This window comes from Phoxinus phoxinus (assembly GCF_949152265.1).
Source record: "Phoxinus phoxinus genome assembly, chromosome: 19".
Taxonomy (NCBI): Eukaryota; Metazoa; Chordata; class Actinopteri; order Cypriniformes; family Leuciscidae; genus Phoxinus; species Phoxinus phoxinus.
In genome coordinates, this window is record NC_136894.1 from 27,716,894 (window position 1) to 27,740,720 (window position 23,827).

General features: G+C 39.1%; 2 protein-coding genes across 3 annotated transcripts in view; both read right to left on the bottom strand.

Moving 5' to 3' along the window:
* kcnk9 (potassium channel, subfamily K, member 9) overlaps nucleotides 1-5,442 on the bottom strand; it is a 50,954-nt gene extending 45,512 nt beyond the window's left edge. Inside the window, exon 1 of the mRNA XM_079590721.1 lies at nucleotides 4,361-5,442. Coding sequence (XP_079446847.1) covers nucleotides 4,361-4,925 — 565 coding nt within the window. The 5' untranslated portion in view covers nucleotides 4,926-5,442. The remainder of the gene's footprint in view (nucleotides 1-4,360) is intronic.
* A 14,254-nt stretch (nucleotides 5,443-19,696) lies between these two features.
* trappc9 (trafficking protein particle complex subunit 9) overlaps nucleotides 19,697-23,827 on the bottom strand; it is a 181,541-nt gene continuing 177,410 nt past the window's right edge. For both annotated transcript variants that reach the window (XM_079589902.1, XM_079589901.1), the window contains 2 exons: nucleotides 22,395-22,618; nucleotides 19,697-20,777 (listed from right to left, as the gene is read on the bottom strand). In XM_079589902.1, the coding sequence (XP_079446028.1) occupies nucleotides 20,601-20,777; nucleotides 22,395-22,618 (401 nt within the window). In that variant the 3' untranslated portion in view covers nucleotides 19,697-20,600. The remainder of the gene's footprint in view (nucleotides 20,778-22,394; nucleotides 22,619-23,827) is intronic.

A 23,827-nucleotide genomic window follows, 5' to 3' on the forward strand; every position in this document is an offset into this window, starting at 1 on the left:
AAATCCACATTTATTCCAAATACAAAACCATCTATTCATAACAGGTGGCATGGAAAGTTGTTTGGATTTCACACACACACACACACACACACACACACACACACACACACACACACACACACACACACACACACACACACACACACACACACACACACACACACACACACAGTGTGCACTGTAGTATTGTCACAGTCCTGCTGAAGTGTGGCCTCAAACACACACACACACACACACACACACACACACACACACACACACACACACACACACACACACACACACACACACGTGCACTGTAGTATTGTCACAGTCCTGCTGAAGTGTGGCCTCAAACACACACACACACACACTCACACACACACACACACTGCACTGCAGTATGGTCACTGTCCTGCTGAAGTGTGGCATCAACACACACACACACACACACACACACACACACACACACACACACACACACACACACACACACACACACACACACTGCACTGCAGTATGGTCACTGTCCTGCTGAAGTGTGGCCTCAAACACACACACACACACACACACACACACACACACACACACTGCACTGCAGTATGGTCACTGTCCTGCTGAAGTGTGGCATCAAACACACACACACACACACACACACACACACACACACACAGACACACACACACACACACACACAAAATAGTACTTTTAAATAAAATAAGGTACTGAATAATATTCATATACCATAATATTGTTCTCTTTAAAAAACTTTACACCGCATTATTACCATGGAACATACAGTATTTTTTAAACGCATTGCTATGATACTATGCCCCCAAAAAATGGTATTACATTACCGTGTTATGTGTGCAATCCCCATGGTACTTATCCTATAAACATGGTTGTATCATTACCTTAGTAAACACTGCCAAATGACACTGCATTACCATGGTAAAGTAAGGAAGAAAGCTGTGTGGAGTCCCTCACTCGGCCACTGATGCATTAGTAAAGAATAGACTCAAACCCATCAGCTGTTCTCTAATCTTCTGCGCACGACAAATGACCAGCAATTACAAGCACAAAGCAGACTGTTGATTCAAACACAACCAGTGCGTGCTCAGCTGCATTTCTCCTGTACTGTACACAACTGCAGAACACAGTTCCAGCATTACACTTCTGCTCATTCATTACACACACGAGCTGCTGTTCACACACCACTAAAACGCCATCAACACAGCGAGATCATCATTCAGCTGCAGAAGTGCATTCTGTACAGTATTCCTGCCGAGTGACTCGCAACATTCATGTGCCCAGCAGATGTGAACAAATATATTCAAATCAGTTTCATTTTTAACTCAACAAAAGTTACTGCTCTAATTTTAGCTTAAACACTGTCTATTTATTAAGAAACACTACAGGTGTGTGTGTATTTCTTTAGAATATTGCTTTAACCCTCTGGTGCTCTTCGCATGGCGGTCAAAAATGACTGAATGAATGTACTATAGTTTGAAAATGTTTTTATTTAATATTTTGTATTTTTAGTGGATTTTATGGAACTAAATTAGATTTACGCTGTAGTTATATATTCCATATTCACTTTTTGAGCAAAGACCGTAACATTTAATTTCCAAGTTAAACTGTCGTAAATCTTCAATGCTTTAGAGCACTCTTCTTTATAAAGAAGACACTTGGTATAGTATTGCTGAAGTGAATGAAATTTTAAAAAGTGGAAAAAAAAAGTTACACAATTTTACATCTATTGTTATAAAAAATATTATTTTACATTTTTATACGAAATATATATTTTCAATAACACATTTTACAATAAAACTGCAAGAAAATCAGAGCCATACATCTAAACAAGTTGTGTTCCAAATTTGAGCTTGATATCTCCAAAAAATAGTTTTCAGTAAGATTTTGTTTGGCCGCAGTACCAAAAGATGTGTGTGTGTGTGTGTGTGTGTGTGTGTGTGTGTGTGTGTGTGTGTGTGTGTGTGTGTGTGTGTGTGTGTGTGTGTGTGTGTGTGTGTGTGTGTGTGTGTGTGTGTGTGTGTGTGTGTGTGTGTGTGTGTGTGTGTGTGTGTGTGTGTGTGTGTGTGTGTTCAAAACCTTTACCAAGTTTCGTACCATTCCAACGAAGTAAAAAATTCTACAAATTGTTTTTTTTTCTTTTCAAAATGACAGAAGAGCACCAGAGGAGTGTTTTCCCCTGTCTCCTCAGTATCACTTTCCAGACATTATTCCTCTAAACTAACAAAAGCCTGATGACATCATCCTTCAGGAAGTGGGAAGTGACATCATCATGGAATAGTGATAGATTTGAAGATTTCTGTGGTGTTTTATGGCATTCGCTGGTTTCTCAAGCTCACTCCAACCTGTTCAAAACTGAATCTTATACTTCCAAAAGATGAATAAAACAAGTGTGTGTCATTTACGCTGTAGACAAAAAAACAAAAAAAAACAAAAACATTCAAGTATCATCAACCTATGTTTACCACATGCCTTACTTCACTTAAAAACTATTTTCCCATTTCATTAAAAACCCCATTATTAAACCCCATAGTAAAACCTCCAGAGACCCAGTGGGGAATTAATCTTCCGGGTTTCCACATCATCCCTGCACCACTCTATTAACTGTCCGTTCCCCATCGACTCAGTTCACCTCTTTATTTATGTCCTGCTTTCTTTCCATTATGATTAATCAGATCGAAATGAATAAAGTTGACCAGAGCACATAGTACACGAGTCTAGTTTTCACTTTTATATAAATATTTCCTTTCATCAAAACAGATCCAAATATGCTGCATAACTGGAATGACCCGGCATTAAAAAGAGTGTGTATTCAAACCGAGGAACGAGACATTCAAAAAGGACAAGCACTGGTTATGAAGGCAACATGTTCAACCTGTGGAAGGAACACACACACACACACACACACACACACACACACACACACACACACACACACACACACTATCTGGTGCTGCAGAGTTGCATTTTGAAACGAGGTTTGCATTTCCTGAAGAAAATGTAATTCTTGCAAAGCCGCACACAAATCATGCTGAAGTTTTCTAGTTTCGCTCTTTGGTTCTGTGAAATACTGCTTTGCTGTTGTCATGACACTCACCATCATCTTTACAGCGTAACATAGATACTTATGAAAAACAGAAAAGATCAATGACCAACCAGCATGCAAATACGTCTAGATTTAAATGCTTTTAATTATAACTTTTCCAAATCAATCACAATCTGAATCTGAACATTAAGAAGGTCGAGCTAAATTGATTGCGCGAGTTTCATAAGGGTTTAGATGAAGCCAGGACTGTATTTCTGCCTTGCAAGCTCTGCAATAATGCTGATAATAATGTGCAGGTGTGTGAGGGCGACTCAGCTGGAGCTGGAACCCGCACCTGTTGCATCAGGATTGATTTTACAGTGTTTCTACTGAACCATTAATGACACTGAATGTTGATGCATTGAGAAATGAACTCGATCAGAGATGCAATACTGCAACACGCAAAACCCTGGCCTTCACCTGACCCTGCACTTGCGTGTGTGTGTGTGTGTGTGTGTGTGCGTGTACGAGACGGAGAGATTCACTTCAGCGCGTCTCATGTCCTCATATGAACTGTCATGACGCCTGATCATAACGACGCATTATGAATGTTTTATGTCGTGTTTCGGGAGCTGTTCTTTCAGCACCACTGCACTACACAACACAACACACTGAGCTGCAAACTTCCCCACAGTCTACACTATTACACATATGCTGTAGAAGATCGTGCCAACATGTCAAATGTTTCATATCTTGATACACTAAACAACAATATTTAAAGTAATCAGTGTTGCCCATATTTGAGTCAATAACAAACAATGCTTAACCGATTAGTAGCTCGTGCACATTCATCAAGTTGAATGTCATTTCAAGCTATTTTAATTATAGTGTTAAATATAAATAAAAGATAGTTATAAAAAAATTAAATGCCAAGTGCAGTTTTGAAATAAAGAGTTTACATAATCAAATGCATAATGCATTTGCCGCTTCAACAGTTAAGAAAAGGTATTTTAATGACAATAATAACCCCGTGGCTCATAAACTACAGGCCCAGACAGTTTGTGTAGTTATTGTGATTCCTGGAATTATGCAACAAATGGCACACCTGTGGTGTGATTATAACAGCGATTTTCTGCGCATTGAGAGTCCTGCGTTATCTCAGACAAACCCCAGTCTGGACTCCAGACGCGCTATGGAGATGTCCATCTCAGCATATGAAGTGCAAAAAAGCTCGAATCAACCTTACATTTATGTCCAAACGAGGTGCATTTAGACTCTTTTCACCACGTTGCGTGAAAAACACACAGAAATTGAGCCGAAACTTACCGATAGTGGTTATGACAGTGATGGCAAAGTAAAAGGACCCTGCAAATTTCCACTGGACCCCTGCTCTGTGCGGTTCGGCCTCCAAGATGATGGTCTCCAGCTTTTTATAGTCATCCTCACTGATGTTGTACTTGCCCTGGAGGCGCTTCTCCTCCGCCTCCAGCTGCTCCTTCTCCCGCATCTCGTAGTCCGACTCGAGCGCGTCAAACACCGCGGCCCCGACCAGCAGATAGGTGAACGTGCAGACGATCAGGGACAGCGTCCGCACGTTCTGCCTCTTCATGGCCACCAGGAACCGGCGGCTGAGGGGTTCATGTCCCCTCTTTTCCCCCGGGAAGGCGCAGCAGCAGTCTGGAAAGGGCGGATAGGGGCAGTGCTGCTGCTGATGCTGCTGATGCGTCTTCGGACACCGGTTGCGGTTGTAACAGGTCCCTTGATCGTGGTCCTGGCTGGCCGAGAGACACAGCAGACTGCTGGAGCGCCGGGACCACAAGCCCTGCAGCCGCGAAACTCTGCGCAAAACCTGCCCGAACCACAGCAAAGTCCTCCCGGCGCGCAGTGCCATCAACTAGCGCGCTCCCCGCGTGATCTCCAAAGAGCTTCTGAACTGGAGTAGGTGCCAGAAGCCACTGGGATTCATGCTCGAGTGACAATTACGCACCTGTTAAATTTCCTCCTCTTGTGCGTTTAAACAAACTCATCGCCGTGGCCATCAGAAATCCAAACGAAGACCGAAGCTCCCCTGAACATCTTCAAGAAAAAGTTTCCCCGACCTGTTCATCTGAGGATCATCTTAAGCTGTTCTCACTCTGCCGGTGCGTGAGTAATGCCGGAGGTACCGGAGGAGGACCCGTGATCACGCATCATCTGATGAGCGGCGGAGACGCGCAGCGCACGTCTGATGCTCCAAGCGTGATCCAACCCAAGAGAAACTCACTTATTTCCCCTGGCTTTACCGAGACGCTAAGTTTAATGCGCTGGATGGTCACACGAACAACAGGTCCGAGCGCGAATGTGTCCATCTGTTTCCCCGGTGACGCATGGCTGGACGGATGGATGGATAGACTCGACTCTCGTTTGGCTCCGCTCCGGGAAAGCTGCACTGTCACGGTATGCCACCGCGAGCGTCCGCTGGCATACTTCAGTGTGTGCCAGCCTGAGAAAACACACACACACATGCATCATCAAAGCGCGCACACAGATGACACTCAACACTGCACAAGCGCTAGTGTGTGTGCGTTACGATCTCAGCATGAATTTTTTTTTATTTTTTTGTTGTTGTTGCAATTTTCTCACTCAACAGGTGACCTCGGAAAAGAGTGAATTCATATAAATTTTTTTTTTTTTTTTTTTTTTAAGTTAAATAATCCGTTCGTTAAGTCTGGTCTCACCTCAGTTTATGTTGCATAATGTGCATCATACACGTGTTTAAGAGCAATGTAAATGTCAGAAACCCCCCACCACGTTAATGGACAGAGAAAAGCATCACTATGAAGTGTAAAGAAACAAATGTTGGTTTACATGTATTTCTATCGTAATAGTCTACTCTATAACGTTTATAACGTTAACAAGAAAGACAGTTTGACAGCATAATAGTCTACATGTGCGCGGTAAGGCGATAGACATTGAGCAAGAATATATATATATGTGTACAGTAGGCTATATATAGACTTGCTCAATGTTGTCTACATTTACATTTACATGTATTCATTTAGCAGATGCTTTTATCCAAAGCGACTTACAAATGAAATGAGAACAATAGAATTCAAACTAACAGTAGGACCAGCCAGGAGAGCATTACAATAGTCCAGTCTGGATAGAACAAGCGCCTGAACAAGGAGTTGTGTAGCATGCTCTGATAGGAAGGGCCTGATCCTCCTAACGTTGTACAAGGCAAATCTGCATGACTGGGCAGTGCTAGCAATGTGGTCTGTGAAGATCAATTGATCATCAATTACAACTCCAAGGTTCCTGGCTGATCTTGATGGAGTTATGGATGACGAGCCTAGCTGAATGGTGAAGTTGTGATGAAGTGCTGGGTTAGCCGGGATTACAAGTAGCTCTGTCTTCGCAAGGTTTAGTTGATCCTTCATCCAGCCAGAAATGTCTGTCAGGCAGGCTGAGATGCGAGCTGCTACCGTCGGATCATCAGGCTGGAATGAGAGGTAGAGTTGTGTGTCATCTGCGTAGCAGTGGTAGAAAAAGCCATGTTTCTGAATCACAGATCCTAGTGATGTCATGTAGATAGAGAAGAGAAGTGGTCCAAGCACTGAGCCCTGAGGCACTCCAGTAGCTAGATGTTGGGTCTTAGACACCTCACTCTCCATGACACCCTGAAGGACCTACCCGAGAGATAAGATTTGAACCATTGGAGTGCGGTTCCCGAGATGCCCTTCGTCTTTAGGATTGACAGGAGGATCTGGTGGTTAACGGTGTCAAAGGCAGCAGACAAAACAACTGAGGACTTGGAAGCTGCTCTTGCCAGTCACAGAGCTTCAATTACTGAGAGCAGAGCAGTCTCAGTCGAGTGTCCACTTTTGAAGCCAGACTGATTGTTGTCCAAGAAGTTGTTCTGCGTAAGAAAAGAGAGGAGGGATTGATAAAGACCAAGGTCAGTATGATCTTTGTATTTGTCAATAAATATATAAAACATTAAAAATCAAAGTAAAATTCGTTCAATTCTTTGTTACTGTTCCTGTGTGAACTTTAGTGCGCGCGCACATGTTATGCAGAGAGAATGTGCCAGGCAATGGATACATATTAGTTCAGCCGAAGAGCCAGTTAAATATGATCATTATTGTCATTGAACATTTATCACGTGATTAGAAAGTGGAAACAAAGATAGCCTATAGTTAATTTAATACACATTAACTATTTAATGAAACAAAATTTATGAAACAACATACATGTTAAAGGTAACACACAAACATCAAACCAACAAATATTGCAATTAAATGTAAAATAAAATAAAATATATGTGACAACTTGCCCCAACCACACTATCCTGTGACAGTTTAACTTTTCAGTTACTATTTACCATCATGATACAGTTGAATCTTGACTGAATGCATGCTGCTTCTCTATATAAAACAGGATCCCTGTCCGAACAAAATGTACTACTACATGTAGACATCTGGACATTAACAAACAAGACAGTTAAAACAGCATTTGGACCTTCTGAAAAGAGTTCAGTTTTCCAAAGCATTCATCTGTGAGGATCCTGTGACTAAAACAACTGTAGTGATCTGGAAACCGTAGAGTATTTTGGGAGGTGAATGTAGGCCCTGTCCCAATATTTGTGCAGTGTCCTGGTGAAAGTGGGAAAAAGCAGAGGTTTGTGATGAATAAAGGAAATTTAGATAATATGCCTCTAATCTATAAACTTAATGTTCAACAATATTATAGATTTGCTTGCACTGACATGGATGAGAACTGAACTGAGCTAGAAAATGACATCACTGTTTTCTGCAGAAATGCTTTATAGATGAAATGAACTAATTTAATAATTGATGATCTTTACAACAGAACTGAATCAACACTGAACTGACTTCAGATGAACAATGACAATATTGAACAATATTGTCTCCTAGAGCTGCTGTACAGCCGAAATGAGCTCTGTTTGCAGCATTGAATCGTTTTCCTGTTATCACTGTAAAGCTGCTTTGAAATCTGTATTGTATAAAACACAAATAAATAAAGGTGACTTGAGTAAACTCACTCTCAGCATCGAATGATATTTATTAACAGAACAATGACAGAAAGAATCAAGAATCAAGAATGATGCACAAGTACACACTGCTGCAAAAGCCTTAAAGGAATAATAGTTCACCAAAAATTAAGTGTTTCTGATTCCCCACAAGTTGTTCAAAATCTTTTTTTCCCCTGTGGAACACAAAAGGAGATGTTTTGCAGAATGTACAGGGTGCTGTTTTTATATGTACAAAGTGACCATTTGCTGCCAAGCTTAAAAAATAAAAATAAACACACCATAAAAGTATGACTTGTGCATTTTATTTCATGTCTTCAGAATACACTAAGTTTTCACAAAACCCTTTCACCAGCTCTAAAATCTCACCAAACATGTCATGATGCATTCAAGAACCGACGTATGTCCGGTTTCTTCTCATCTTCTAATATGAAACTGATTTATGCAAACGATCATAGGGAACCCCAAAAGCAGGGACGGGGAACGTTGGTCCGGGAGGGCCGCTGTCCTGCAGAGTTTAGCTCCAACCCTGAAAAAAAAACTCACCTGCCTGTAGCCTTAGTGATCCTGAAGACATTGATTAGCATGTTCAGGTGTGTTTGATTACGGAACTAAACTCTGCAGGACAGCGGCCCTCCAGGACCAATGTTCCCAATCCCTGCCCTAAAGGGACCTTTGCAAAAATAATAAATATACCGACTGAACTTGACAAATATGCACACAGCCGCATTGCACAATCAGCCATTAACCGTTGTGGTTTCTCGGCAGTCACAAGCGGACATAAGGCTGTATAATATTAGAGATAGCCTATTCTGCCCTAACAAAAGCCAAATTTTGAGCAAATACAGCTTTATTAATAATGAATGTGCTTCTAAAAAGGTGCAGGCCAGTAAGAGCTGTGCATGTAAACCTCACTCCACTGGCCTCAAGAGACGCCGGTTCGTGTCCCTTCGTAGCGGGTCGAGTAGGACCAGTTACATTTGGTGCCGTGACCCAGGGTTGAAGTGTTGACCCCTGATGGGAGTGAGGTTGAAGGGGTAGAGGCTGCGGGCCTTAGCATCCTTATTAGAGCGCCTGCCTCCCATCCCGGATACTCAGGTTTGAATCCCGCTCAGAGCGAGTCGAGTAGGACCGGTTACATTTGGTGCCGTGACCCGGATTCAAACCGGTTGCTGCAGGTCGAGTTGGACTGGTTAAATTTGGTGCCGTTGACCCAGATGGGAGTGAGGTTTAAGTGGGTGAGTGTAACGGACCAGTAAGAGCTGTGCGTGTAAACCTCACTCCACTGGTCTCAAGAGGCGGCGGTTCGTGTCCTGCTCGGAGCGGGTCGAGTAGGACCGGTTACATTTGGTGCCGTGACCCGGATTCAAACCGGTTGCTGCAGGTCGAGTTGGACTGGTTAAATTTGGTGCCGTTGACCTAGATGGGAGTGAGGTTTAAGTGGGTAAGTGTAACGGACAGTAAGAGCTGAGTGTGTAAACCTCACTCTCCTGGCCTCAAGAGGCGCTCTAGTGAATGACACTAGAGCCTGGGGGTCTTAGCATCCTTGTTAGCGCTAGGACTGGTTACACATTCATACTCTTTTCTTAGTAAAATGGCAGTGACACACTAATGAAATATGTTATTGTATACATAAACTGGAAATTGTATTCCTATTTTTTTTTTTTTTTTTTGCATAGATTCCAGTTTAGAGGCTCGGTACAGTCATGCAAATCTGTGTGAATAAATGATGATATTATTCATTTTTGGATGAACTATTCCCTAATGCATCTCTGTGAAACTATCCTGTTACTCAGTGCACTACATCCCACATCGGGAGGTGGACAAACACCCACATTGTACTTTGTTAATACCATTTTTTTTTACTGGCCTAGTTAAACTCTCTTCTGAATCAGATCGCAGTGAGTATTTTTCACTAGTTACTAGACGTAATCTGCATCAAGAGAACCAAACACGAGCTGTACATAAACAGTCACAGCATATGCTGAGAATTCCAGCGAATGCATCGATATCAAACATGAATAATCCTTCGGTAAAAGCGCAGAAAGACGCATTGGGGCGCGAGAGATGATGCAGGATCTGCGAACGCTCGGCATGAAGGCTAAACTGGGGAGATGTTCTGTCTGATGTACTGACGCTAAGTTTAGTTTCATTTTCTCACATTTCAAAACCCCCCACAACACACACACCCACACACAGGGAGGATATTTCTAGATGTGTGAATACAGAAAGATGACTGCTTAATGAAGAACTGACATTAGAGGACAGAGCGGTAGGTCAGAGGACACCTGTGAAAGAGGATTTCACACGCAAGCAAGCAGACCTGTTTCTATTCTATTCATCAACTGATCCATTTGAATGAACCGAATCCCTGAACACTGCTGAAATTATTCAGATTTTCCATTGGTTTTCCAGATTTTTTACATTCATCAAGCGCAACCTTTTCTCTAAAAATGTGGCCTAATCTCATACTGTTCCATCTTTGGTTTACTTCTTGACCTTTCTGTCTATTCACACCTATAATGAAGGGCGAGGCTGCTTCATATATGAGAGAGAGAGAGAGAGAGAGAGAGAGAGAGAGAGAGAGAGAGAGAGAGAGAGAGAGAGAGATTAAGTAAATCTCTGAGCTCAGATGCTGGAAACATGGAAGTTAATTGAACTCGTGGTTCCTTGGAGCTCATTTGCATACAGGAAGGAACGGGTCCAATTCCTCAAGTAAAGAGAGGTTCATTTAAATCAGAAAAAGAAAGAAATAATGTCAAAGTGATGTTTTTTCTTTTCTTTCAGTTAAAGCAGTGGAGCCGAAGGATGGATACACTCTCTCTGTCTGCCAGGAACTGCGAGAACAATGTGTATTAATGTCAGTGGATCAAAGAGAGAGAATGAAATGATTTGTAAACACATAATGTGCAAATGGGAAAATATAATACAAGTTATGCTAATCTCTGACTTTCTGTCACAGATTAGCACTGAAAATAATTCTGACTTGTCCCTCAGTGTGTACAAATCACATGCGAATCACATTTTCAGTAACACACTAATAACAGAAGTCTGGGCAAGACGGTCTGAAGAGGTTTTTTTTTTTTTTTTTGGAAGCACATATTAATCCTTCCATAAAGATGTGTTATTCGAGCTGTAAAGGATCTCTCCAGTATTTTGGTTAAAAAGAGCTTAACTTGTACTGAACTCGTAATTTTAACTACAGCGATGTGTTTAAGGTACACTGAGGAAAATCTGACTGCTTTGGGAACAGAGCTAAATATAATAATAATAATATATATATATATATATATAGACTTATTCTGTAATGCAACATTATAGACCCACTTCAGATAACATATCCTAAATTCACTTTCAGGGTTCAGTGGGCAGATCAATACACCAAAACCTCTTTTCGGGTATAATATCATAAACTTATTCATGAGCCGGTCTATTTCAAGCATTGCACTTCATTTATCTGGATTTGTCTTTATTTACTCTCTAGCATTCTGAGGCGTATTTACGGTCAACTCATTTCTCCAGTGATATCTGGCACAAATCAAAGTCCATCCACTAAATGACAACGAGAACTTTTAAATGTGGTTCTGAATCTGATCACATGACAGACATCTAAACACTCATTTCAGATGCATAATCTGGTACCAAATTAAAAATTCTTGATATCAATTTCAGTTCCACAGCAAAAACGATGCTAATTAAAACAGCAATGTTTTTATAAATCAATAAATATTAATAATTAATAATAAAAAATAAAAAAACAACATGTAGCCTTTAAGTATTCACCAATTAAGTATTCACTTTAAGAACACACCGCTTCAGGTTTTTCAAAGAATTATTCCAGTCAGATAAAGGAACAAAGAGAGAGATTTTCTCTTCTTGCAGATTAATAAACAGCAGCAGGACTTCCAGGCTACTTTATGAACAGCTCCAATATTTACTCATTTTTGACATGCATATATTCTCTTCACACTGACATCAAAACCTAAGGAAAGGCATTTGCACCAAGAAAACTCAAAGTGTTGAGTAATGCATTACAAGTAACGCGAGTTACATAATCAGATAACTTTTTTCAAGCAACTTTAAATAAAATATCAGTTTACAACAAAATATCAGTTACTTTTTCAAATAAGTGATGCAAGTTTGTTCTTCCATTTTTTGACTGACAGCTCTCCTGTCATGTTGAGAGAAATCATGAGTAAGTGCAGAGGGGTTGTGTGTGTTGTGTGTGAACATGATAGATGTTTTAGATGTAGACGACTCATCTCACCTGCACAAAAACAGATTCAGTAGACTATTCCTCAAAATGAAATGAAAACTTGGAATATTAAACCTGCAAATTAATGATATGTTAAATTACACAAATGTACATATGCATTTTAATGTCACTTTATTAACCAATGTCTTTGCTGCTGGCCTTTGATTATTCAACTCAACCGCACTAATAAGTACAACTTACTTTAAATAAACATCTCATTTGTTTTTCATTATTGTGTTTTTATTGCAGAAAAATGAGTTATTTGCATTTCTTCCAGCCGGAGTCTCATTCATTTCACTTTTGCTGTGAAAGGTCCGTTACATTTGCCAAATGAGAACTAAAAAAGTTGTTGTTATTAAAAAACAACAAGCGAGCCAGCCCAGGTGAGAAAAAGTAACAACGCATTACTTTCCATACAAAGTGACTAATGCAATTCGTTTTTAGGGAGTAACAAAATATTATAATGCATTAGTTCAGTTGATATAGGCTAGTTCTACTATTAGGCCGTGAAAGCTCAATTAATAATAGACCATTTAGACATCGACAAATTAAATTTTTAAGACAATTTATATAAGACACTTCAGAAGAGGGATAAAAGAGGTCAAGGTGTCAATGCCACACCTGTCAGGTGCTCATGCATGTAATCATAAATTACATTATGCATTTGGCAGACTTTCACCTAAAGCGATATTCAAGATACACATTTTGTCAGTTCATGCATTCTTTGGGAATTGAACCCCTGATGTTGGCATTGCAAGCGCTAAATAAACAATAAAAGGCGGCGCTTGTATCTGGTGACACAGTCAAGAACGTTCAACAAGATGAAAATGACAGATGAACACACACAAAATAACATATCACAGGAAAAGCGGTTCTTGCCGGTGATTCCTTTCATCTCATACATTAGCTTCTCATTATCCACTCACCTCTGGGGAGAGAGACACTAGAAGAATACTTGAACAAAACACAATACTGCTGTTGCTTTCCACCACGACACACACACACACACAAACAAAAGCTTTGAGACTTCACAGGGCCGATCTCAGCGTTCACACACATTCATTCGATTCATCTGGCAGACGTGAAGAGAAGTGTGACAGCCCAAGAACTGATCATTAAATTATTCAGATGATCTCCATCTAAAACTGGTGATGGAAGCCCTGGGTCCTGCAAAACCAGCCAGGGTCCTAAAGACCCCTGTGATCTCGGCCCGACTCCTCGAGAGAACATCAACTGTCAGCCCTCATCATTACGGTCACAGATGAACAGAAAGAATCATGTTTAAATTGAAATGAAAATTTCGAACAACATAAAGCTGACTTATAATCTGAAACACTAAATGTATCTTGCCAAATTTATTTCTGACACTTTCTTATACAGATTTAACACATATACATTTAAAATAAATGCAGTTCTTTTGAACTTTCTATTCATTAAAGAATTCTGAACAAAATATATCACCGTTTCCAAAGAAATATGAGGCAGCACAACTATTCTCAACATTAATAATTATCAGAAATGTTTCTTGTGCAGCGAATCATCATATTAGAATGATTTCTGAAGGATCATGTGACACTGAAGACTGGAGTAATGATGCTGAACATTCAGCTTTGATCACAGGAATAAATTACATTTTATAATATATTCAAATAGAAAGCAGTTATTTGAAATGGTCTCACAATAAGTTATGTTAAATAAGATCTCACAATATTACTTATTTTACTGGATTTTTGATCAAATAAATGCAGCCTTAAGAGCAGAAGAGATTTCTTTCATAAAAACATTTAAAAAATCTTACCAACACCAAATATAGAAATAAAAGGGGAATGAGTAAATAATAATTCTAAATGAGTATATTTTTCTTTATTAAAAATATCTTTAAAATTTCACTAAACATTCTTAAAACAACCAACATTAGATATAAGAAGTCAAATTCCATAAGTTTTCTTTTCTAATTTAGATGGAACTTTTTCATTCATATAAATGATAAAAATCTTTTGTTTTTGTTTGATCAATTATTATGATTATTACTATTACTATAAACAATTCACTGCACAAACACATAGTGGTCGGCACAAAGCTTCTAAACCCATAATAAATGTAGAATATGGGTCATATTTTAATTTAAATTGCATAATTTTCATGGTTGTAAAAAAAGAAAAAAAAAGTGGATGCCAAATGACCCGTCACCACAAAGTAATGTTTGTAATGTAAATTTTTGACACAATACTGTAAATACGGTCTTTGTCAGGGAAGCATATAAAGCTCATCGTTAAAAGGCGTTTTACGCATTTGTCAAGTCTCAAGGTGTGAAAAAGCATCTTAAAAACGCAACACTCGTTTCTAAAAAAAAAAAAAAAAAATCAACCTTTACATTTTATCTTCACTCATGTATAAATTTGAAGAGAGAGAGAGAGAGAGAGAGAGAGAGAGAGAGAGAGAGAGAGAGAGAGAGAGAGACACTGTGCCTGAGGATGATGTCTGCTGACTGATAAGACTCGCTCTGTTCACAGGTGGTTGCCAAGGAGACGGAGAGAGGCACAGAGAGGACAAACCAGAGGCGCTCGGACCCTCACCGCAAAAAGATCAGGATCAGACTCCAGACACACACGTCCCTCTCAGCTCTACCCCCTGAGCCTCTCTCCCACAATGCACTGCTGCGGGCACACACGAGAGGACGAGCTGAAATGCACATTAACACGTACACTTAACAAATGTCTGTTTTAGAGTGGCTGGATCAGTAAGAATAACTTCAGCGGTCTCTGGTTCTTCTTCCATGCGCCGCGAGAGCACTCCAGCAACTGACGGTCAATGGTGAGTGTGTGAAAGTGCACTTAATCCACAGAAGTGCGCACTTACAGCAGCTCAGTTCAGCTTTAGGTTGCAGCGGAGCGTGAGAAAGCGCTCTGTTGTCATATTGTATCGCCATTATAAAGCTTGAGCATCAGGAGTGCACACACTGTAGAAACAGGACAGCAGCAATCGCATGCTCCAAGATTGAAGGATATCGGAAAAAAGCTCTTGCCTTTAGAGATATGTATTTTAACTGAAATCACAGATAATAAAGTAAACTAAATATAAATAGGCGTTTAAAATAATAGGCTTTTAATCACATATAAACATTGATCAGCAAACAAACAGAAGCTCAACCGAACCTGCTTGCAGTGTGAGACACAAGAATGAATCTCATTGGTTCTTACTAAAGCTCAAACGTGCCGCGTAACACGAGAATGAACCTCATTGGTTCTTGCAGAAGCTCAAACGTGCTGCGTAACACGAGAATGAACCTCATTGGTTCTTACTGAAGCTCAAACATGCTGCGTAACACGAGAATGAACCTCATTGGTTCCTAGCTGAAGCTCAAACGTGCTGCGTAACACGAGAATGAATCTCATTGGTTCTTACTGAAGCTCAAACGTGCTGCATAACACGAGAATGAATCTCATTGGTCCTTACTGAAGCTCAAACGTGCTGCATAACACGAGAATGAATCTCATTGGTTCTTGCAGAAGCTCAAACGTGCTGCATAACACGAGAATGAATCTCATTGGTTCTTACTGAAGCTCAAACGTGCTGCATAACACGAGAATGAACCTCATTGGTTCTTGCACGTAAAGCATACATCCTTGAGCTTCCATTTACCACAACTGAGGTTTGAGTTGATTGTTTATATGTAAATAAAAGCCTAAATCAAATCTGTTCATCATATTAAGAGATCGAGTCTCTTCGGAATATTTGGAATAAACCGCTAAATTCATATGGATTTGTTTTACAATCTCTTTATGAACTTTTCGAAGCGTCAAAGTGTCAGTTGCGTAGCTGTCTATGGAGGGACAGAAATCTCTCAGATTTCATCAAAAGATCTTCATTTGTGTTTCTGAAGATGAACGAAAGTCTTACAGGTTTAAAACGACATGAGGGTGAGTGATTAACGGTAGAGGATTTGTGAATGGCAGTGAAGCGACGCTGATAGGTCACATGATAATGACAACATGGCGAATGTCCGGATTACATCCATACTTTATAGAACGTAATTTTTAAGCGTTCGCTAAGTACGCACTCGTTCAAAATAAGTAGAGTATGTGACTTCAGACGTATATGACTGCATGCTTGCAATGCGAAAATATTCACATCTGTATTTGCATACTTGAATAAAGTTTGCATTTGACCTCAAACTGAGTTCAAGGTCGAATGGATGATGTCACAGGCCAGCGGCGGCACCCTGTGATGTGCTGTAGGTTTAACGTCTGTTTGGGAGGAACAGTAAGACAGCATTAGTAGAAGAGTTCATCTCCTTGAGAAGATTAAGAAACTGTATTCTGCATTTTCACTAAGTGTGTGTGTGTGTGTGTGTGTGTGTGTGTGTGTGTGTGTGTGTGTGTGTGTGTGTGTTTGATGAAGCCACTGAATTTTTCCATCCTGTGGCGACAGCAGATCAAAGTGAACGTCAGGAAACCTGTGCTGAGATAATCTCATTCATGACGGAACATGAAGGAAACACACACACACACACACACACATGGACATCAAGGACACACAATTTTCAATTAGCAAACGCGCGCACACACTGTACAAAACTGAATATTCTGGGTTTGTTTGGTTCATCATTCAGAGATTGTGTGTGTTTTAGCATCTTGGCTCATTAACTCAAGCTAATTGAGATAAATATGAAAAGTTTAAAATGTCGTTAAAATGATTCATTTCTCTTTGATCACTGCTGACTGACATGAGCTGTTAATCTTATCTGAAAGTAAAAAAAAAAGATAAAAGTCTGTGAATGGGGGAAAAATATTAAACTTGCACATTTTGAACTCAACAGGAATCTGAAATTAAATGTCTACCATCAATAATCTTCTTAATTTAGTTTTAATTTTCGTCTCAGTGGTTGCAAGATTATTTAATATGTTGTATTTGATATAATTATACAAGGAAAGATGCTAAGGACTGCTTTACTTTTTTCATTTTGCTTTACATCAATTAAAGTTACCGTAACTTTTTTGAGTTAAATATTATCCAAAATAAATTTAAGCAAGTACATAACCAGCCAGTGTTCAACACTGCTTGCCTTAGCTCGATTCAAAACAGTAAGCTTAATAATGTGTTTAATTCCAGTGGTGGATTTCCGCGGGAAATTCAAGCCTGTCTTTACGTCATTACGTCACATCTGTACACATAAAGAAGAGTCTCGGCTAGCAGGCTATATTGCGTGTGAGGATGTTGGAAGTTGAGATTTATAGTCTTTTCTCACAGCACTTGATATAATTAAACTTATTAATTTGATGGCGGATCCAGAAAGGTTCAAACGACAAGCAGTGACAACTGGAGATTCACCCGATGTAAAATGCAAAAGACTTTTGACTTCGGACTGGCTACAGAAAAAAAAAGAGACTGCAACCGGCCCATGCGAAAACAAGGATAATATCGGAAGGGCTTTTGAAAGTTGGCGTGAACTCTTGAACTTTTGAAGGGGTTAAAACCGGACGCAGAGACGGTTTTTTTCTGCTGGACAGGAAAGACATAAGCGATCGTTAGATTTAATCAGCGTGATTTACTGCAATGCTTTCCCCCCCTCCTTTGGTCAGAACAAAAGTGGATGTTACTTACTTATTCAGATTACATTTTCCGGAGAAAATTATTATGTTGGTCATACTTCCAAAAAGTAGAATCTGTGATTCCGAATGACAGTATCCACACCGGCACGGTGATTGACAGCCGCACATCTCCTCAAAACATTGGATTCATCCGTGCCGAGCCGAGCCACAACCCACGTAAAGTTGATAATTCCGCAAATCACTGCAATTGCAGATTTCGATCAGAGATGGAAAAACTACAGACTGCAGCTTTAATTTAATTTAATATTTATTTTTTGATAAATACTAAAAGCAAATAACATTTTTTAAATATAATTGTATTGCCTATTATTTGATCTAAAATAAAATTGTATATAAAATGTCCTATTATTTACTGTAAATTAATCATTTATTCACTACAGGATACTTTGGGCCAGATTTACTAATAGATTTACTAACCTCTTTTGGCATTAAAAAACTACTGTCAGGATTTACTAAAGACAGTGAAAAATTAGCGCTGTAAAGACGTGGACAGGGTTATTTTTGCATCTGACCTTATTGCATATGCATTTGTAAGAGTTTCCCTTTCAGACGCAAAAGTTCTGGGAGGAGAGTATTTAAATGAATGCACCGCGATTTACTAAGGTTTGCACTCATCAATTTACCGTACTAGTGTTTGACCCATTACTCCCATTATGTATACATATATATATACATATGGGATAGTTTCTCTCATTCAGTAATCTGAGTGTTGTACATAAATTATGTAAAAAAAATCTGATATAATAATCTAAACCTTTATATGAATATTGTTTCAAAAGCAAATGACCTGTTCAATTAATGATTCTGTGATTTAGAGACAATTTGTTCAGATGGGTTTTGAAACATCTCCGCAGTGAAATCCCTGAGTGGACGTTTAAAGCTAATAGAATTACTGCCTCTGCAATCACTTACGGTTACAGCACATCATGTAGAGCATCTCGACCGCCTCTTGCGTTATCATCGCTGGACCACACCACAATAAAAGCATTAATAATAACACATTTCTGGCAATCATCGGTTGCTAAAGCGCTCACCTCAGGAAAATCACCTGTTTCTGGAACATTATGAGCTGAAATGCGCTTTTGCTTTAACATATTCATATCCTGTCGTGCTCAAGTTCAATCTTAAGTCTGGGTGCATTTTATAGCTTTTTGAAACACATAGAAGACATTAATTCTGAAGTACTGAATATTTCTTCAAACACTATATTTTGATTAGATTTTTTCATTAACATTTAATCAATATTTGATCTAATTAGTATAATTGCAATGAAGAGTGAGATCAACAAAATCTTTAGCTGAGAATCTTAGGTGGCGTATTTACCGTATTAACTAAAAACGGAAAAACCTTCATGCGTTTTGGTCATTCATCGATACAACAAGAGGATTTTGGGGGCTTAAAAACGCAAACTTTTGAAAACGTGTTTCAAAGTGCAAGTTTTAAAAAAAAATTATGTAAACCATGCATGGAGACAAAAATGTGTATTATGTCCAGTTTATAGGCGCTTAGTGTTTCTTTACAAAGTATCGCCAACTACTGGCCTGGCATGAATAATACAGCGTTTTCAGTCGTTTTCACGGATCCGTTCTGACAGCTTTGTCGTCTCTACGTGAAAAAAGGGAAGGAAAAATCTTTTCTACGTTTTTAGTACGTCGTACCCTTAGATTGATGAAAATCATCAGCTTAATAGACATCAGATTGATGAGCAAACACATTAAAGAAACCGATTTCATAGTTACATAAACATGAATCAAAGCCTTGGGTCACAAAAATGATTTATGCATCAACCCAAGAATAACTCCAAAATCCAAAGTCCTTACAGATGTATAGATCCATACATGAAAATACTGTGACAGACATAACTCATATTTACATGCACTATAAATGTGAACCCCTTCAAAACCTGCCGAGATCATGTCCAGGTCATATTTCAGCCAAAAATCGAAAGAAGGAAAAAGTAAATTATGCTTTGCATAAAGAAAAAGAGAAACCTGTTTGACCCATTCAGAGTTTTATAAATTGTGACAATATTTTTATGAAAATTAAGAACATTTTCCCTCCAACTATCATTACTATAATTACAAAAAAATCTAATTATGTGTATGTATATTTAAAGCATTTTAATTATTCACCATTTATGATTTAGAGTAATACATACGAATAAATTAAATGCCCGAGTGAACACGTTACAGTAATGGGAGACACAAATGTGCTAGACAGAAAAGGCAAAACAAAAGATCTAAAAATAGGCTTCAACTAAATATAATTTCTTGTTATACGAGTTGAAATATGATTCCTGCATTGAAAACATGACGTTGTTGAGCAATCTAGCACATATTACGTTTCTCTGCAGTCACGATCACGATCCAGGAACAAACTGTGAGATCTCCTCTGATGTTTTCAAACTGAGAAATGTCCTTCTCTAAAGAGCTGGATGAGCATGATGGGTTCACGACTGTCAAACTGATCGGGAGTGGAGGATTCGGCATGAACTGAAGTTGAAATCGAATCTTCAAGCTCTAAAAGCTTTATACACTGGTACTGCTCTTGTTCTAGACTCAATACACATCTAGATCAGCTCAGTGGCATAACTTTAGATAACAGCGGATTTCTCCTCTTTACAGAAGCCCACTGAGTCCGTCAGGTCAAAGGTCAGAGTTCACCAGTTCAGGCGGCTGCTTCGATTGGCTCCTGGGCTTTGATGTGGACGCTGGGCAGACAGAACCAGGCGGGCGGCAGGTCGCGGCTCGTGCTGTCGTCCTGAAACTTGATGTTCAGATAGAAATCACCGGTGTATAAGAAGAGCAGGGCTCCCACACACACCGAGTTCTCCGTGGGGTTCACCTGAGGATGAGAACACACACCTGCATCACTGCTCACACACACAAACCTCTGCTTCCTACACACTCCTCGTCCTGTGAGGGTCGTACAGGAGCAAACACAGTCTGTCTTTTTTAACTCTTGCTCCGCCAGCGTTTAAAAAAGAAAATTTGCCAGCAACCGCCAAAAGTTTTGACCATTTTCACAAAAGTTTCATGGCCCACAGAATATTTTATTGTATGAATATGTGAACATGCAGTGTATCAAAAGAAAGAACAGACCCTCTGCTTCAGAAAAAAGATTAAAACCTGTTTTATTCTAGCTTCATGCATTCTTTTTTTTTTTATCAACACTTGAATGTGGGTAAGTTTTATAAAAAGGCAACATTTAGAGCAAAAAAAAAAAAGAAAATTTAATTTTTGTCAAAGACTGTCTGGATCAGATTCAGAACGATGATCAAAACACAGATGGAGTAGATCGAGTCATCAAAGCTTCACAGTCCTACAGCTCGTCCTGGTTCAACATTTCATTCAGTAACGTTAGGCAGTTTTGATTTACATGCGGTTTAATGTTGATGCTCGCGCTATTTTACATATGCATATGCTTACATATAACATCGCTTGTTTCTGCTTCTTCTTCACCTGTGTTTTGATCAGTACTCTCTCAGAAGATGTGTCATAGCGCCCCCTACCGCATAACAGTGAAAACATGGAAAGTTCCATCAATGGCGGGGAAAGAGTTAAAAGAACCAAACTCTGATTTGTGTTCACACTTGTATTTTGGTTCGCTTGTTTAGTTCTGATCCGCATAGCGTTCACATTGGCATTTTCTTACACCGAAACCTAAACATACAGAACCTGAAGTCATAGGGATACGTTTCACACCCTGGCTGCTGATAAGTTGGGCCTCGGTCCGCTTCCAAACACACTCTGGTGCGGTTCGACTGAAGTATGAACGCCAGAGTTCAGGTGGCGGCGTTCACACTTATTCAAATGAACCGCACTAACAGAGCAATCGCACCTGGGTTTGTTTTAATTGAGCCGAACATGCCAAGTGTGAACACAAAGAGCCAGACTCCTCTTTAACTGGACAAAACAGTGACCAGAGTCTGTTCTGCTCAGATCACTCACTCACTTTGATATTTTAGTTTTAGATTTACTTCCCATGCACTTTATGTTGAGTTGGAAACTGGACTAATACTATAATAATAACAACTATTTATTTCTTATAATAAATAAGAATTATAATAAATGATTTATTACTATCAGTAGTAGTGATGGTGGTAATAGTAGCTTTACTAACAAAGAAATATTAATATATAGATATCTAAAAATTATATATATATAAAAATATACGTTTACTGAATTTACCCTTCTCATGATCTTAACAACATTTCTATTGCTTGTAATTATTTTGTACAAATATATATAGATAATATGTGTGTAATATTATTAGTATTTCATTACTATTATAAGTAGTATTTTATTATTAGTATATATATATATGCATTACATTTCTGGTCTTTACATAATTCCCAAACTTATTGATGACTTTGCTATTACTCTTATCTAGAAAATGCTACTAATAAAGAACAACAGATGTGGAAAGCGCGTCCTGCTGCTGTGTGTGTCACTGGCTCACCGTGTCGATGTAGAAGGTGTTGGAGCCGATGAAAGTGACGGCATCCTGCAGGTCGTAGTTTTGGACTCCATTCTGATAGTCTTGGAAGGGGACGACGGTCAGAGAGAACGGCCCGACGGCGCTCTTGCTGCGGTTGGTCAGTTTCACCTCTAACGGCACAGCGTCTCCGACCCTGCAGTCAGCCACCACGTCACAGTCACACGGCGCACCGTTCACCACAACATCTGGAGACACAGACAGAGAGAGAGAGAGAGAGAGAGAGAGAGAGAGAGAGAGAGAGAGAGAGAGAGAGAGAGAGAGAGAGAGAGAGAGAGAGAGAGAGAGAGAGTTCAAAAAAGGTTCATGAAGCCAACGAATGTTTACACTGAACGCTCATTACACACTGTGATTTTTAAAAACCCCGATATGAACCTGATCTCTTATTACAGTGAATGAGGTTTTCACTGTAACATCTGGAAATGTGCAACATAGTGTAAAATAAACTACCAGCATCTAAAAGACCGTGAGCACACAGGTACTGAAAAACCAAAACCATCAGATATGAAACGTCTCTTTAATACAAAGTTTGGCTTTTGTGATTACAGTATGATGCAGAAAAATGAAGCATCATTTCAGGAGAAGTATATTGCCAATTGTTTGCATGCGAATGAGCACAAGAAGTCGTCCTGAAACTTTCATAAATGTACAGCACAGCTGTGAAAAGATATGAAATGAAAACGAAAAAAAAAAAAGTAGTAACGAGTAGAAATAAACCAATTAATTATATATATACACTAAAGTAAAAAAAAAAAAAAAAAAAAGATATTAATACTTATATTCAGCAATGTGGATTAAATTGAATGTAAAGCCATTTACAATGTTATCAATTATTTCTATTTCCAACGTTCTATTTCTGAAATCACGTTTTCCCCCAAAATATGAAGCAGCACAACTGTTGTCAACATTGATAATCATCAGAAATATTTCTTCAAATCCTCATATTAGAGTGATTTCTGAAGGATCATGTGACTCTGAAGACTGGAGTAATGATGCTGAAAATCCAGCTTTGATCACGGGAATAAATTACATTTTAAAATAAAGAATAATATTTCACAATATTACTGTGTTGCTGATCGAGGAAATGCAGTCTCGGCGAGACAGCAAACAATCTCACTGACTCTTATTCGAACGTAATTTGATACTTTTCCTTTTTGTCATTTTTGCAGCTCAACTCAATCCACAATCTCTTTTATTGCAAGAAAACGCACAAATCTCCTTTCCGGAAGACAAAATCACACAGGTTTGAATGGCATGTGGGTGATTAAATGATGATAGAATTTTCATTCTTAAAACCCACAAAACCCCACAGCGCTGACCTGTGAGCAGAGCATGAACGAACGCTCACTGAAAATAAAGAAGAAGAGTAAACCATACAGAGGAAAGCTTTTGTCTGA